General features: G+C 38.2%; 1 protein-coding gene across 2 annotated transcripts in view; it reads left to right on the forward strand.

The window, feature by feature from the left end:
- Nucleotides 1-18,568, forward strand: part of UTRN (utrophin) — a 583,727-nt gene that overhangs the window by 236,573 nt on the left and 328,586 nt on the right. For both annotated transcript variants that reach the window (XM_084623224.1, XM_084623225.1), the window contains exons 43-48: nucleotides 1,361-1,533; nucleotides 8,925-9,075; nucleotides 10,501-10,676; nucleotides 12,005-12,140; nucleotides 14,457-14,606; nucleotides 15,755-15,839. In XM_084623224.1, the coding sequence (XP_084479350.1) occupies nucleotides 1,361-1,533; nucleotides 8,925-9,075; nucleotides 10,501-10,676; nucleotides 12,005-12,140; nucleotides 14,457-14,606; nucleotides 15,755-15,839 (871 nt within the window). The remainder of the gene's footprint in view (nucleotides 1-1,360; nucleotides 1,534-8,924; nucleotides 9,076-10,500; nucleotides 10,677-12,004; nucleotides 12,141-14,456; nucleotides 14,607-15,754; nucleotides 15,840-18,568) is intronic.

The raw sequence follows: 18,568 nt of genomic DNA on the forward strand, positions 1-18,568 counted from the left end.
AGTCTTAAGTCCCGTTTACTTTATAAGTTTTTGAAACTTATAGCTGGTCTCCTTTTATTTTTCATTTCATTCCTCATCCCACATATATGTCTCTGTTCCATTCATGTTTTTTTGCCTTTTGATGTTTCCCATTCACTGCACAAGCTTCCCTTTGTAGCAATGTCCCCTAACAGAGGTAGCTAAGCTGACTGCTGCTTCTGCTTGTTGCCTGCTGCTTGTATACATGTCCTGGTGCGTCTTTGTAATTTCTTTACGAAGTTCTATAAAAGCAGCTGGAAACAAGGAGAAAGATATAGCAACATGTGACTCACCAGCTCTCTACAGACCTCAGTCTGAGGACTTCTGGACTAGTACCATTTATTAGTTTTTGGAGCAAGGGAGAATTAAAATTGCTGAACTGTTTCACTGAGAAAAGCAATTACTGGTACTCACCCAAAGGTTTTCAAAAGCATACATAACTATAACATCATGCCTTGTCAGGGTGGGGTGTTTTAATCCATTGTGATGATGATGCTGTTTTCAGTCCCTATTCCCTCCTTGCTGTATATGTGCACCCACCGAGGAGGAATTCCAGTGATGGTAGTAATACTGTATGGGTTTAAAAAGGCTCATCATAGTTTTAAGTAATAGTGTCCCATACATTTTTCTTTTTGACAATCTCACATTATTTAAAATACATTTGGGAAAAAAAAACAGCATGCAGACTTGTATGGGATTTGTGGAAATGATGAAACTACAATTGATAAATACAAGGCAATTCTGCTATTTCATCCATATGCCATTGTATCTAGATCATGAAGTCTCAAAATAGTGCCAGAACTGTGTAATGTTCTGTAACACCTAGACACAATACTGCAATATCTTTGGAATTGGCAGTATTAACTCTGAAATCTTTTTGTTCTTTAAAGTTAAAATGTTCACATTACTTTAATGCAGTTCGGGGTATGTCAGGTAAGGTGGGGAGTAATTTAAACTATCCCTTTTCTTATGAGACGAGGAAGAAAGAGATAAATTAACCTTCAGTGTATTGCAAGTGCAGTCTTTGCTCAAAAGAATAAGAGAAAAAGTGAGGTTCATTCTAATACTACTTGTTCCCTTAACTTAAAAAACGATTGGCTTTAAATATCTGTTGTCGTCTTATAAGCTTGTGGAAAGGATCGATTAAAAAGGTGCAACTGAAAACAGTTTTTCTCTGTTGATTTATCAACTGCTGGTGCTCTTCCCATGATAGCCAGTGTCTTCCATTTCTGGTTATTCAACTGGCAATATTCACAATGTTTTTTGAAGGGGCTATTGACTATTCTTGTTTCCTGCTGGTGTTGACTTTACTAACGGGTTGGTGCCATCACTGTGCTTGTAGAACATAAAAGACGTTTTGGATAAACTTGGGGACCAGATTGCAGTCATTCATGAGAAACAACCTGATGTTATACTGGAAGCATCTGGACCTGAAGCAATTCAAATAGGAGATGCACTAACACAGCTGAATGCAGAGTGGGACAGGATTAATAGGATGTACAATGATCAGAAGTGGTAAGTCTGTTTGATTTTATAGGAATATATTTTAATGTGAATAGTGGTAACTGTTTTATGTTTGTAGAATTTTAACTATTTACAAAACTTAATCAAAGAGTTTAATCAGCACGTTTCCTATTTCAATGCTGCAAAATAATTTTGAACATTATTTAACACTGGCTATCATACAAACTGTATTGCGGTTTTTATTAAAAAAAATCCGCCTTAGCTAGAATATCTTAAATGATTGGTTTACTTGATAGTGTAGAATATTCTTACATTATAGCAAAATGTTTGCAACTTTTATTTTGTAAGGATATTACAAAGCTCTGGTTTAATAGAGAATGTGTTGAATGGGATATGTTTTCAAAAAGTTTTTATGAGTTGTCTTTTATGTATATTAAATGTTTGGTAAAATGCTATACACCTGTGGCACTGTGTGCATGATAAACAGCAATAATCTGTGATGTAAATGTTTTTACATTGAAATGTGGCTGAATAAGAAGAAATTGCTTCCAGCTGAGTGATCCTGAAAGAACAATTAAGTAAATGTATAAGAAAACAGATGAGATCTCCTATGTTTAGTTTAACATGAACAATAATAAATTTTCAGATATTTTAAACTTTTCTGATTGGCTAAGCATGTTAGAACTACAGTTTTTGAGTACAAGTTAAATTTAATGTATTTTCACTGAGCAAATATGAATGTTTTCAATTCTTTAAAAAAAAATCTTAAACTGAAAGCTAACTGTTGGACACAATTGTAGGATGTTTTACACTTAAAAGATAATTTAATAGCTGGCTGTTACAGTTAATCACTTGTAAAACTGCTATATTGTTTGAAATGCACGGACCATTTTTATAAGAAGTTTCCATTGTGGTTGTAAAACGGTGAAAATGTTCTAATGGAATTCAGGAAGTTATCATTAATTAAACTGGAAGGGTCTGATCTTGCTAACATTTAATACTAAGGATTGCGATTTCTTTAATCAGTAGTTCCCAAGTTGAACTGGGCTGTACTAGTAAATTTAAAGTATTGAAAGAGCTCATTTGTAGTTGCAGCATTTAAAAGGGGAGAGAATGGAGGTAACAAGAATGGATAACTATGCAAATGAAGTCTTGAACACTTTTTTTAAACCCTCACCCTGTAAAACATGCACATCTTATAACACGTGAAGAAATTTAAAAATACTACTCCCCATCCTCCTCTGTCAATTTGTTACATAAAGGGATGTCTTTATGCATGCTGCTTCTTCTCTGTATGGTGTGTGTGTGTGTGTATATATATATAGGGTGCCAGTCATGGTAGTATTTTGACTGATATACTATACACATGACTGAAATATATATATATATAATTTTTATTTTCTTTCATCCTTGCTTTGTTGGCACATAATATATTTTTCTGGATTTTTTTTTTTTTGGTGACATAATTAAAAGCAAGTACCATTGTTGTCTCTTTTTAAAAAAAAAAAAGTCAGTAAAATCCTATTTAATTTCATAGAATATCAGTAAGGCTGCGAATCTGTCATGGAGGTCTCAAAGTCACAGATTCTGTGTCTTTCACGGACCTCTGTGACTTCTGCAGCACTTGCACCAGCTCCTTTGACATCATCTGAACTGACCACTTTATCAGCATTCCAACCACCTGAATCCTCATTTTTGTTGTATTCGTGGGTGTCTCCCAGTCCACGTTGAGCACCAATGGGACTGCTCTTCCCTATTCTGAAGAAATCTACATTTCTTCTCTGGTCTCTGAAAGGGAGGAAACTCTATTGCTTTAGAAGTCTTCAGTTTGCCCTATTAGACCTGTTATTGGAGAGACAGGATCTAAGAAACAGGGCTAGTTTTTTTTATGAAGAGGCACCAGCATGGTGTCTCCCACCATGGATGACTCAGGCAGTGCAGTGTCTTACTGGTCTTGGGGTGCGCTGAAGGATTCTAAATCTTACTCTAAAAGAGAGTCTACTCCTCCCCCAGTGCAGGAAACCTCTACCCATGATCCTGCTACCATCCCTTCACCCACTGTACTGGACCCTATGGAGGAAGGAGAAATGATGAAGGAACCTCTGGATGTTCCCTACCCATAGTTAATTATCTTCTGCAGATGAAGCCATCACTCCAAAGTGGACATCTCCTCTTTTCCCCTCCTCCCCCACCCCACACTGAAGGACCTTAGAGGTCTTCCAGAACCTCATGGCGAGGGTAGCCACTTCTTTAGGAATGTACATGGAAATTGTGCAAGAAAACCTGCACAGCATCCTTGATGTTTTACCAACTTCTGCCCACAGAAAGGGGTTCTCTTCCTATTAATAAAGCTTTTCTGGAGCTGGCAAAAACCCTCTGGCAGACTTCTCTATATCACCTAAGGTCAAGTGTGTGGACAGACAATATCAAATCGATCAAAAAGATTTTGATTTTTTTCCATCCAGTTTCTGATTCCTTGGTGGTCATGGTCATTAATGAATGATCCCATTAGTCCCATCCAAAAGACAAAGAATTCAAGAGGCTGGATTTATGTGACCAAAAAACTTACTCTACCGTTTCTCTTCAAAAGAGAGTGGCTAACTGTCAGGCTTTTTTGTTTAAATATATATTTATTAATTTCTCTACAATTTCAAAGTTTGTTGACAAGTTGCCAGAGGAATATAAAGAACAGTTTATGGCTCTAGTTTCAGAGGGGTATCTCATGGCCAGTATATCCCTTCAGGCAGCTACTGATATTGCTGATACAGCCTTGTGTTCAGTGACATTGTGATTTCCACAATGTACTCTTCCTGGCTGCAGGTTTCTGGCATTCTGAAAGAGCTGCAAAATATAGGTGAAGTTTTACCATTTGAAGGGTGTTGAAGAGTCTAAACTATTTTGCAATGACACAGACAGCCTCCCAACTTGAAGCAAATACTTATCAGCAACTACACACCACACAACAAAAACACTAACCCAGGAACCAAACACTGCAACAAACCCTAGTGCCAACTCTGTCCGCATATCTATTCAAGGGACGCCATCATAGGACCTAACCACATCAGCCAGCACATCTACCAATGTGATATATGCCATCATGTGCCAGCAATGCCCCTCTGCCATGTACATTGGACAAACCGGACAGTCTCTGTGCAAAACAATAAATGGACACACATCTGACATCAAAAATTATAACATTCAAAAACCCATAGGAGAACACTTCAGTCTCCCTGGATGCTCAGTAACAGACTTAAAAGTGAAAATTCTTCAAAACAAAAAAAACAAAAAAACTTCAGAAACAGACTCCAATGAGAAACTGCAGAACTGGAATTAATTTGCAAACTGGACACCATCAAATTAGGCCTGAATAAAGACTGGAATTGCATAGGTCACTGCAAAAACTAATTTTCCCCCCTGCTGATATTCATACCTTCTTGTCAACTGTTTGAAATGGGCCACCTTGATTACACTGAATTCATTAGCACTGTAAAAGTCATTTTTTCCTTCCTTCCTTATCAACTGTTGAGACTAGCCCACTTCTACCTTAATTGAATTGGCTCATTAGCACTGACCTCCTTCCCCCCCAACTTGGTAAGGCAACTCGCATCTTTTCAAATGCTGTGTATTTATGTATCTCTACTGTATTTTCCATTCCATGCATCAGATGAAATTGGTTTTAGCCCACGAAGCTTATGCGCAAATAAATGTGTTAGTCTTTAAGGTGCCATAAGGACTCCTTGTTGTTTTTGCTGATACAGACTAACATGGCTACCACCCTGAAACAGAAAATACTGGGTGCAAACTGAAAGACTCCTGTTCAATACTTTGTATATTAGTTTACACTCCAGTGACTAAGATAAACAGTTTAGGTCACACCCTTACTGTAGATCCTCTTTTTAGCAGAGGTCATATAGTTCCTCGAATGTCGAGACTTCCTTGAAGATATTAGTCATCTTCGTCTACAGCAGGCCCTTCTTACCAGACAACACAAACTTCATGCAGTCATTTTGACTGCTCCATTGAGGACTGCACACTAACTATATCAACTGCCTTTGGAACATGCCTGTCCCTTTTCCACTGAGTTTGAGAAAATGTCATGTGAGACAAGTGGGTGCTCAGCACAGTAAATGAGGGATACGTTATCCAATTCACCTCCTGCTCTTTTCAGGGACCCATCTCACAGTACTTCCCTACGAGCTGTCATCAGCTCCAAGGGTGTTCACCAAGTGCATTGAGACCTGCTTAGGTGTTCAAATGTTTCCATTGGCAATAAAAGAGAACTAGTTTTCCCATTTAGTTGTAGAAATAGTTTTACTGGGTTAATTTCTTAAAGTAAGGTGTGTTTGGGAAGGTTTCTTTTTTTCACTAATTCCCATTACCTGCTTTGACTTCCCCATGTGTTCGTGTGTTCTTTGATTTTTTTTTTTTTTGTGATGAAAAAATTAAATGTAAAAGTCACTGTATATGTTAATGTGAAGGAGCCATTTGGACTCTAACCAGGCCCACGGTTCTTAAAATGTTACTGTTGGGATATTATAACAGTTTATTTGAAGAAATCAGAAGGTGTTACGTTCTCATTCATTGGCTTTTAAAAGATGAACAATAAACAGTGATCTCTGAAGAAAGAACGCTTGTACCTAGTTCAATGGTTCATAAACCTGTGGGCTGCTTGTGGCCCAATTAACACACAGCTGCGGCTCATGTGACAGCCTCGGGGCCATACAGGTAGTATATATATTGTGTAGATGCTGCCCACATAACACCCAGAAAGCTATGTATGCATTCCACAAGGGTAAATAGGTTGAGAACCACTGATCTTGTCTAAAGTATACTCAGTTTGCAAAACTTTTTAGATTAAAGCTGTATGTAAACTAAATGTTGCTCATTTTCTAAATGGGTTGCATTACAATATACAGATTTCATTTTGGGGAAACATTCATGTTTACAAGTTGAAGCCCAGATAAGCCTATCCTTCAATCCTTGTAAGATGTAAGCTAACCCAATTTAACTGAACTTGGTAGTTAAAACTAAGCCATACAAACAAAGTAAAACAAACATTAAGAAAAAAAAAATCTAGGCCAGGAAATATGCATGCGTCTTGGCAAAGATTAGATCTAACTCAATCAGCAACCATCAAAATTGTAACTTTTTAAATCACAGCAAGTAAATAACTGAAAAGTTAGATTTGGTATTTCCTAATGGGATACAATTAAATCAACCTTATATCTGAACTTATACAGGTACTCCAAATTTGTCTACAAAGATGGCCAGTGTCAAGGTTCCTCCCCCACTCTGAACTCTAGGGTACAGATGTGGGGACCTGCATGAAAACCTCCTAAGCTTACTTTTACCAGCTTAGGTTAAAACTTCCCCAAGGTACAGATTAATTTTATCCTTTGTCCTTGGACTATCCACTGCCACCACCAAACTCTAACTAGGTTTACTGGGAAACGTAGTTTGGACACGTCTTACCCCGCCAAAATCCTCCCAACCCTTGCACCCCACTTCCTGGGAAAGGTTTGGTAAAAATCCTCACCAATTTGCATAGGTGACCACAGACCCAAACCCTTGGATCTGAGAACAATGAAAAAGCATTCAGTTTTCTTACAAGAAGACTTTTAATAGAAATAGAACTAGATAGAAGTAAAGGAATCACCCCTGTAAAATCAGGATGGTAGATACCTTACAGGGTAATTAGATTCAAAACATAGAGAATCCCTCTAGGCAAAACCTTAAGTTACAAAAATGACACACAGACAGAAATAGTCATTCTATTCAGCACAATTCTTTTCTCAGCCATTTAAAGAAATCATAATCTAACACATACCTAGCTAGAGTACTTACGAAAGTTCTAAGGCTCCATTCCTGGTCTATCCCTGGCAAAAGCAGCCTACGGACAGACACAGACCCTTTGTTTCTCTCCCTCCTCCCAGCTTTTGAAAGTATCTTGTCTCCTCATTGGTCATTTTGGTCAGGTGACAGCGAGGTTACCTTTAGCTTCTTAACCCTTTGCAGGTGAGAGGATTTTTCCTCTGGCCAGGAGGGATTTTAAAGGGGTTTACCCTTCCCTTTACATTTATGACAGCCAGTCAGAATGATGAATTCAAAAATATAAGGATGAATTAAACATATATTAGTGTTGTGTGAAACCAAAGAAAAATTTGAGATTGGCAAAAAGATGATGTGTTCACAGTTTAAAATTGGTTCACATCTGTAGGGTTTGGTATCTCATGATATAAAGACAAGTGAAACTTATTTCTTATTAAATATCATTGTATACATAAGCATTGAGGTTTTCCTCTCTAGTGGAACTCTAGATCCAACTCCTATTGAAGTTTATGGAAAAATGGTTCATACTCCTACTGTGCAAACTAGTACCATGTCTTAATTTCGGTCTTCAAAAATGAACTGCCTTCTTAAATTCATACCAGATCTCAACTCCAGATCCATTAATGGAGCTATGCAGATTTATGCCAGCTGAGGATATCTGCCCTCTGTTTTATATTTTGTAAAGGCAAACAAAATGCAGTATTTTGAAGTGAGACATGATCTTGTCCATCAGTGTGTTGTCTCTTCTGTATTCTTTGTCTTACGTGGACTGTAAATCCTTTGGGGACAGAGATCTTATCTACTACACAGTGCAGAGATACCGTCAGCACTCAACAAATTATAAAAGTCACGTGCCTGGCTAAGATGGTTTTCTGAAGAGTATATTCTTGGTTTATTTAAAAAAAAAAAATTCCTGTGTCCGCCTACTGTCGCTGTCCTTTTAGCTACTATGAAAACGTCATTTATACTACTATTCTACTTGTCCTTTTGCATGCCAGAGAAAATGTTTGCCTTTTAAGTTAAACTTAACATTAATGATGCTGCAAAAGTAAAATATATTGAAACTTACTGTGTACTAAAGTCTGTGGGAACTACTGTGTGCAGGTCTATTTCTGATCCAATGGAAGTGGAGTGGTAACACTCACAATCAGTGCAGTGTGATGAAGATCAGCTTCACTCTTTCAGGCTTCTGGCAGCAGGAAATCGTGGTTTTGTGAGCAAAAAACCCAAGCTGAGCAATTAATCATATTTAATTTTTCATGCCCTCTGATGTATGAACTATTTTAAAAAATTGTTCTGCAGACCAGTTTTGCTGCAGCTAATTAATCTTTATTTCCCCAGTCATGGAAACCAAATATTCCTCAGCCCTGCCCTCAGCTCCTTCAATTTAGAAGGCAGTGATGGTTTGCGTGGTTGGTTTTCGCAGTCAGTGCAATGACAGGAACTGTTCAGTGTACAAGACTTACTTAAATGTAATATATCAGGCCTTTTTATTTTGCAGGACAAGTTGTTATGAATTAACTACTCTTCATATTAAATATAAATAGGTCAGCCCATGTCTTTTCCCTGAAACAGTCTAGGTAATTTTGAAACCCTTTCTTGTTCCCCAACAGTTGTTTTGACAGAGCAATTGAAGACTGGAGGCAGTTCCATTGCGATCTCAATGACCTCACACAGTGGATAACAGAAGCTGAAGGGTTACTGGCTGATGCCCATGCTGCAGATGGTAGCCTGGATTTGGAGACAGCTGGGATGCATCAACAGGTACGTGGCGTTCAGTCAAAGGACAGGGAAGCTGACAAAAGTTGAGCATGGATTTGAGCCAAAAATTCAAATCTGCCCATGAATAAAAATATATATTGAAATTGTGGTGGTCCTCTAAAGTTTCGCAGGAAAATAGGTCTGTGTGTAACTTGAAATTGCTTTTCTGATTGTAATTTCAGTTAATTGTTTTTTAAAGTTTTTTAATCAGGGGTTAGAAAACAGGGCTTTTGTCCCTGTCTTCTATTGATTTTTTTTTTCCTATATGAAGGTTCAGTTGGGTACTTTTAAAAATATATTAGAATTAATGTGTACTGTAGTCCTTAATTGGGTATACTTTTAAAAATAATCAGTATATCTATAATTGGCTATTGCAGGGTTTAGTTTTCCATTCTGAGTAGAAAGCAAGCACAATTGTTTTGTTTTTATAAAACTGTCTTGTGTAAAGACTCCAGAAAACTGTAATTTTATTTGCTTTAGTTTTGCCTTTTCAGATTTTGTTTTCCTGGTTCTTCTCATGTATCACCAAGAAAGGGGAAGCAATTTTTCTGTTTACAAAATTAAATTAAGGTTTTAGCTAAAAGCAAGAGGCTAAAGCATAACTTTAAAATAAACCCCAAATAAAAAAATACCCTATATAAATACCAGGTATCTATATTTATATATATATCTATATTTATATCTATATTTTAGAAATCCAAATGTTAAATACCTGTGTTTTACAGGAGAAATTTATGATCCACTGAGAATTGCTTGAATTTTATTCTTGTTCTTAGTGCTCTTGGGCGTTTTCTTCTAGGGCATTTCCTTTCTCTTCCTGGAATCATAGTCAGTTCTGTTCTAGGCACAAAGAGATCCTGTACTAATAATGTAAAAAGCTTTTTCTAGCCCCGAGGGATAGGTTAAGGTTTGAACCTGACTTTATCTAACTTTCCTCAGTTGCCTGGATTTTTTGTGATCTCCGCAGCTTATGGCAGCATGGCCAAAATTATCCCAGTTACAGTGTTGTAAGGTTACAAGTACACGGTGCACACAAGTTCAGAGAATAACTGGTGAAAAATAATTTTAATCTGTGGGCAATTTTAAAAAAAGAAAAAAATGTAGCACTTAATAAAAACATCAGGGCATGAATGTAGATGCTAATACTAACCATGTAAAAGTCAGTTCCTTTATCCTGTATTCAGTTGTATTCAATAGCCGATTGTGCATCAGTCTTTTAAAAATATTTATTAAGTCTAAGCCAACTTACTAATAACGAGCATTTAATCTGTCGTTTAAAGCTGCATATTGTTGATGTAAAGTTTCTTTAAAATGCTCTTTTTGGTAAAATAATATGCAGCCAGGATGCATTCTCAATGTTATAAACCATAAATCAAAGTCAGGTTAGGTCAGTAATAAAATTCTGCGTGGTTTTCATACTTGTGACAGGAACTTGAAGAAGGAGTCAGCAGTCATCAGACCAGCTTTTCAGCACTGAACAGAACTGGGGAAGGAATCATACAGAAACTCTCCACTACAGATGGGAGCTTCCTGCAGGAAAAACTGGCGGGGTTAAATAAACGCTGGAAAGCGATTACTGCTGAGATCGTGGATAGACAACAGAGGTAATAAGTTAATCAGAAATTTGGGTGTCTGAGCAGATATGATGGGGAAAATCTCATTAGAAGAATCCAGAGGAGGTATAGGATTCTATTGCACACTATCATTAGTGTGAATTTTCCTGACATTTCGACTCCATTTTCAAACTGCCTCATAGAACCACTTTCTCATAAAAGCATCAGCAATTGACTACTCAGATTGCTGTTAACACGAACAAACACAAGCCCCCCCCCCCCCCCCCAGTTTTCTCCACTTAAAATGGCTTCACTGCAAAATCGGATTATTTGGAGGGACCACTGCTACGTTCAGTTCAACCTTACCCAGAGGAATTAGCTGTAAGTACATTTCTGCTGATCTTTAATTTTCAATAACCTGAACGTATTGTCTGAAATCCAAAAACAAAGTAATAGAGGACACAAAGAGAAAATACATTTTTTTTGTAGGAGTTGAAAGACTCATACACAATTGTTTGTTTTTCTGAATGGACAGTTTATAAATAAGATCAGAATCCATTTTGAAGTAGTACTGTAAATGTTGTGTAAAAGATCAAAGTTCAAGGGTAGTCTGAGCAAAAGTACACGTTTTCAGTATATCTATGTGGGATATGAAATGCCTGTGTGTCATTTAATTTTAATAGAAATTGTGACTCTAAATCCCCATAATTAATATTATTTTTGAGTTTTCTGAAACAAATCTAATTTTTAGTCTTCTCTGCTGAATATAGAAAATAAATAAAATCTTCTTGATTATTATATTAGGTGAAACCAAGTAAGTTTTCATGTACTACAAGAAAATGTCCTTTCCCAATGTTTGCATGTTTAGAGGCTCTCCTAAATATTTTCACAGACAATGGTCTTTTAGTGTCTTATAGAAATTAGGCCCTAGTAATTGTTGAAACTTGGCTTTGTGATGCCTTGGTTCATGTGCACTTTTTAATTTAATATTTTATTTGGAATAAACCTATTCGGAGATTTTTAAAGTAAAGTTTAAGCCATAGTTGTTGGAATGTGATTTGCTTATTTATGGTTGAGGAAAGAATCCGTTGATCAGCAAAACCAACTCTTTTGGTAACTCTCATTAGTGTAAAACAGAGAGCTGCATGTCACATTGGAGGTAGTGTGGGAATGTGTTTGCTGTTATAGCAGTATGTCTCACACCTCAACAGGCTTTAGTATTTGAATGTGACATTTTGCAAACGTTAGGTTTGCTGCAAGTGTCTTTCTCAGTAAACATGTATTTTCTTCCACTTTTAATCAAGTTGTCTCCATTTAATCATGTATGTTGATTTGCTTCATTTTAGTCTTTTATCCGCTGTGGGATTTGTGTTTTTTAGACTGAAAGGAGAGGATCAGCAGCTAATGGACTACAGGAAGAAGTTGGATGAGTTTAGTTGCTGGTTGGAAAATGTAGAAAATTCCCTGGAAATGAGACCTACATTCAACCCTGAAGAAAACCTGCGAGAATTAAAGGCAAGATGGATTAAAATGTGTATGAGTGCATGTGTGTCTTTCATTAATTCTGAATCTGCCATGGTCCTAATGTGGGACAAATATCCAAAATGAGGAGAGGCACAAGAAAAATAGTATGGCATAAAGTGACATGGGATTAATTACCAAAATAAGGGACAGCTTTTACTGAGGGCCAATTGAGAGTTGTGTATGAGATAGGAGAAGATGCCATTGGATGCAGTAAGTCAGTACATACTTATGCCGTGGAACCTTAGAGTGTTTTTGTTATATTCTCAGTTCAAAAACAACACCTGGCACTTCTGAAAAAGAATTTGTGGCATGTGAAATAGTAAGGGCAATTGCGAACATTATATATCTCCATGTGACTAAACAGACTGAATACCATCAAAAATTATAACAAGGGCACGTAATTATAATTTGTTTGAAGTGTGTTTTTACTTATCAGAGCGTATTAACATTTTTGAGGTTGAAGTGTTATAATTAATATCACAATGCATTTGATTACTATAAAGTTATCCAGTGTGTGTGTCAATGTTTTATTGTACTTTAAGGTAAATAAGCAAGTAAATAGCCAACTAAAATATATGTAAACAATGACACCTGTGTCCTGTTACTGGGAAGCTGAATATTTTTTTAATTGTCCTTTTAGTCAGCATGGAATACTTTTTTGTTTTTAAATTTTATCAGTGTTGAACATCGATAACATAATACTGTTGTATCTGTGAGCATGATAATGAGAGAATGCTGTCAGGACCTGAATAGACTGGAACAGATCAGTCTGTCTGGCAATGCTACTACTTTGAAATTTCAACTATTAGCCCCAAATAGAATACAAAAATCAAACTTTCTCCAAATCTGTTTAAATGAGGTAAATTGGTTACAATTACATCAATAGTTCATTCGAGTACAGTTTATTGTATAGTGCCCAACCAGTAGTTATCAAAGCTAATCTTATTTCCTGATCATTATATTCTCCCTGCCAGCTAATCTTATTTCCTGATCATTATATCCTCCCTGCCCACACTTTGGGGGGCGCGAACCCTGCTAGGAAAGTATTACTAATGATCATTATAGGCACTCAGATAGTCTGATGAGCGTCAATTATATAAAAATCTGGATGGATAAATGGTTGCCTACATGTTGTTGTTCTTGTTTTTAACAGTGTAATTATTTATTTAGTTGTGCTAGGTGCTTTACAGACAAACAGAAGACCTGTTGTGCAGTGCTTACAGTTTGAGGCCCTGAACCCAGACCGTTTTTCCCATGTATAATCCCACTGAAGTCAGTTGGGGACTACACACAGGGAAAAACTTTTTGCTGGATCTGCCCTGCAATGTAACATTAACACAGGCAACAGTAAATAAGGGGGGAAGATTCAGGAATCAAAATAAGATAATGAGGCTTTTTATTCAAAACCATTTACTTAAAATTTCCTCTTAACTTCTCCCCCCCCCCCCCCCAAAAAAAAAAACAAAAAACAGCGCAATCTTGGGTCTTGATTGTGTAACAAACTGCATGTGTGCTTTTCTAGACATTGACTTAGTCTGGGGCAAACTGGGGAGTAAATCTGCAGCTCACTAACTTGCTGCATGCTGAGTAGCTGAGTGGACCCTGCTATCGTGCACTAGGAAACTTTTCAGTTTAGCAGGCTCGTGCGCTGTAGATTTACATCCTCAGCTTGCTGTGCACAAACTCTTTACACAGGCCTCAAGAGTCTCCCTGTGTGGAGCTTGTTGCAGGATTGGGGCCTTAGTTTTTAAAGACTTGAAAACTGGTACAGACTGTAGTTTTAACTGAGGTGGAGACACAGGTAATCAGTGCTTTATAATTCTGAATATATTGGCTACACCAAAAGGTAACCAAACCCAAGTATGCATATAGCAGTTCAGTAGCTTTCATGAGTAATGTATAAAAGCAGATCCATTTGCTATTCTCTTTTAGTTTCAGTTCCTCAGATTTTTGTGTTTCATGTAGGAAGAAAATAAATTCTGATAATCAAGTAAAGTTTTTAAATAATCTGAATGTTTTCTGTTTGGGATGTTATTAGTAGAGCCCTGCAAATTTGCGGATATCTGCAGATGTTTGTGGATTGTAGATTGGATGCAGATACCAATTTTTGTATCCACGCAGGGCTTTAGTTATTAGATCTCTAGTTTATATGCTGTTTGATTTGGTTAATTTTTCCTAATGAACTCTCCAAATGTCAAATTCTTTAGTTAACTAAAACATTTATTAGAGTGAGTGTGTGTGAGTGTGTGTCTGCCCGCGCGCATGCACAGTCGTCTTCAGACTAAAGCTCTCTCTTGCCCCCTGTAGGACTTAACTGAGGAAATGGAAGTACAAGGAGAAAAACTGAAATGGTTGAACAGAACTGAACCTGAGATACTTTCAGATAAAAGCGTTGGTTTTCAGGAAAAAGAGAGAATTTCTGACACCTTAAGGACTATCAGCATGAAATGGAACAAGGTGTGTATTTTCTCCATATTGATTATGTGTAGTCAGCATGTCTAGTAGTTTATTAGACAGAGGTCTGTCGTCCTTTCCATACACGTGTGACTCCCACTAATGCTTTTGGAAGCTGTCCATGCATGTCGAGGGAAGGCTAGACTCCATAGTGTAGAGCATAAGTACTGTTCCATGTCTTAAGTGCTAAACTCATGTAAAAATTGTTCAATTCATATGAATTCTCCTTTGGTTTGGATCTTTCTGGTTGAACTGGTTTTCTTTCAAAGAGCTAGATTTAGACCGCGTTTTTTTTTAAACAAGCTGTAAAGTATCAATTAGAAATTGACCTTTCAAAATATCTTCTTAAGAAATCGAATGTTTGCAATTATCATAGCAAATATTGAATAAAACCAAACTCTTTCCTTTTAGATAGTAGGAATTAGCAATTCTAATGAAATGTGACCTCTTTGGCTTGATGACCAGATGAAGATAGGAGAATACCAGAGACTGGAGTAGTGTGATTGAGGTTGTGTGAGAAGATTGATAGGACAGTTTGGTTGTGGGTCAGGAATCTGAGCATTTACCAGGGGGAAGAGAGATTTGGTAGCTGTGGGGAGGAAAAAGATGCCTGTATCTCTCTTGCTGCCTCCTCAAGCCAAGTAACCCTCTTCCTTTTTCTTTTCCTTTCCTTTCCCCAAAATAATAGTGTAACTAAATTTGGTTGGCTCTAGTAGTGGGATAATTTTTTAAATTTTTAAAAAAACCTCACCTCATATTATGGTACATCTTGTGTGCCTCTGCTAATATCTCAACTAGCAGTGAATGGGTCACAGCTTGGGTACTTGGGCGGAAAAGAGGGTCTTTGACCTGTCTCTAAATTCTGTTCTGTTTGACTCTTAACTCAGACATACTCATATATAAAACACTACACTATAGATAGATATAAAAACGAAATTTGAGCACAGGGTGACATTGCTTGTGGTTATTAAATGATCGGTTTCTATGATGCTTTGTTTGCTGTCTAAAGAAATCTTCTTTGTAAACATAGCGTTAGTATTTTTGTGTATTTTGTGATCAGTAGTTTAGCTATGTTAATAAGTGTTTCTTTGTAGCTGTTAAAAAGCAAACATTCTTACGGGTATTTTTTTCACTTGCATTCTGTGCTATAGTTGTTCAAAGAGGTACCTGACAGAGTGAGAGAACTCGAGGCATATGTTCAGCAGCTCCATCTTGTGACACAGGCAAAGCCTTCTGGTGAGTGATGAGCAGAAAACATATTTTACGGTCATGTCTAATTTGGCTGAGTTTAATCCTGTTTGCAGTAAAAAAAATAATAATTGTACTAACTTGGGTGAAGTGGAGATTATAATATGAAGGTTTTGCATCCTTGTATTTAGGACTGCTTTTATATTATTGGCAACACTGGAGCACTTAATTGGGGAAAAGGACAGGTTACAGTTTTTTGTTGTTGCTTGAGAGTTGACTGTTGATTAATAAAACTGCTTGTTTGTTGTTTGTATTGCCATAGCGCCTAGGCACCCCAACCATGGACCAGAAACCCATTGTGCTAGGTGCTGTACAAACACACAACAAATGCAGTCCCTGCCTGAAAGAGATTACAATCTGAAATTAAGTAAATGGATTCATAATGTTTTTCAAAATTCCTTACCAAGGAAAACTTAAATGGAGCAAAACACTTTATTATAATCTCAACCTGTCAAGGGTCTGTATTGACTTGAGTTGAAATCAAGACTGTTAGGTGAACAATGGTTCATAATTTTTGTTACTGGAAGGCAAAATTCCATGGTTTGAACTTCTGCTTGATGAACTTGTTATCTGTTTTTGGAACTAAGTAAACCAAGAGCAGTTGTAATTTGTGGAGTTTTTGGAAGGTGATCTGGTGATGCGTTGAAGTGTTTGTTTTAAAATATGCACATCCCTAAGCCACCTGACTTGTAAGATTGGGAGCCCTCAATGTAACCAGGTTTGAGTGTTGAAAGAAGGGATGGGGACCAGACTAGAAGTGTTGTTGTTTCTGCTCCATCCAACCAGACATCAGGCCAAGCTGTAAATTGCTAAATCTGTGCAAGACCTTAAGCAGTAGCTAAGTTGTTTGTGTCTGAGGTGAGTTCTGTGTTGAGAATTTTAAAGATCTTGTGGTTTTCCACCAAAAGTACTAGTTTTGGACCTAGCCATAATGGAAGAAATACTTCAGTTCTTCTTTGAGTGCTGGTATGTATGTGTATTCCACTATGGGTACACATGGGCCTGGAACCAGAGAATTTTGAAAGCAGTGTCTCACCCGGCTCACCTGTTGCCTCTGTGTGAAGAGACAAAGCGCAGGGTAGACTGACTGCCTCTCCAGTTCCTTCTAACTGCTGCGTGGTCTGGGTTGGATACTAGGCTATGCCCAGGTTTCTGGGCTTCAAAACTTGTGATTCCTGCCCATGATCCTTCTCAGTCAGCGATGACCACTAATGCTCCTTGTACACCTTGGGGAAACCCACATTGCAGCAGGGTGCAGTATCTGCCATTTGTTCCCGGGAAGGGTGAGAACTTTGCCTCCTGATGCACCGTGTGGCCCAATATGATCACGGCTAGGGAACCCCTAACCACAGTCCCCTATGCATGAGCCAAGCTAAGCAAGGAGTTTGCCAAATCAGGAGTGAAGGAGTGTGCTCCAACAGAGCATTTGGTAGGGTCTTGTGGGAGAGCAGGAAGCATTCTCATAAACCAGAGGCTAAGTCTTCCTTCAAATCCACTTAGAAGAAGTCGGATCCAATCTTGCCTAAACTGAGTAATAGCTCAGCCCAGGAGAACTTGGAACGTACTAAGTCTCAGAGGCTTGATAAGAAAGCTCAGAAGTCTAGGGCTTCACTGGCAGCAGATCGTGGTCTGGTGGTACTGATGAAGATATATTGCTGAGAGCGTTGGCCACCCATGGTACCATCTGCAACAGTTGTGGCACAGACTGTCTTTATTGTGGCTCCAGTGGTTCAGACACACAAGAATCCTCTCACTTTGGGAAGAGCTGAGACCTACTCTCCTCCTGAGGACATCTTCGCGCTCTCAGATCCGGAGACTTCCACTTCTTTGGTTCCCTCCCTTTTGAGAGGGTTACAACTCCACCACAGAAGCTGGCCTTTGGAAGGAGTTTGTCTCCCATTCCATCTCTGGGCTATGATTTTCCTCCAGCAGCACCATGGGCACTACCTATGGAACTGGAATCAATTTTTTTTCTTCTTTGGGAAATTCTGAATTGCCCAATGAACCTTTATGCCCTGTTTCTCCAGGACAAACCTTCTCAGTCAGAAGATCCTGGGCCAACTTGTGACCAACCTTCACATTACCATGCACCTCATAACTGTTGACCACCATGACCCCCATTTGACCCATCCTTTTGGCCATACTGGCGCCCATCGGACCAGTGCCATCCTGTTGGTCTCGTCTGCTAGGGAGTCATCCCTCCCCTCCCTTTTGAGGGGACAACTGGTGCTGCCCCTGAACCCTACTGAGGAGGAGTATGCACCGGATCCAGTGTTTCCATCAGATCCGATGAGCTTGCCATCTTAAGTGCCAGACATGGTGGTAACTCTGTTTCCATCTCCCCATGATGACTATAATCAATTCCAGGAACTCCAAAGAATTGTAGGGGAGCTGCAGATTCCTCGAGAATGTTCAGGATCCTTAAACCAAGCCCTTGGACATGCTCCAGTACAATATCCCTTCCAGTTAATGAAGCCATCCTGGAACCAGCTAGAGTGCTCTGGAATATCCGAGCTACCTGCACCCCCATACCTAAAAGGGCACTATGGCCTTGTCAAAGAGGCAGAATTCCTGTTCTCTCACCATACTACTTGTTCTTTAGCCACTGCAGAGTGATCTAGGCAACAACCCTGATCTACCCCGACTGATAAGGAGGGCAAATGTCTCAACTTATTGGGAATGAAAGTCCTTTTCTTCTTCTAGCCTGTGGTTCAGGA

The sequence above is a fragment of the Lepidochelys olivacea genome (genome assembly GCF_965140295.1).
Source record: "Lepidochelys olivacea isolate rLepOli2 genome assembly, chromosome: 3".
NCBI lineage: Eukaryota > Metazoa > Chordata > Testudines > Cheloniidae > Lepidochelys > Lepidochelys olivacea.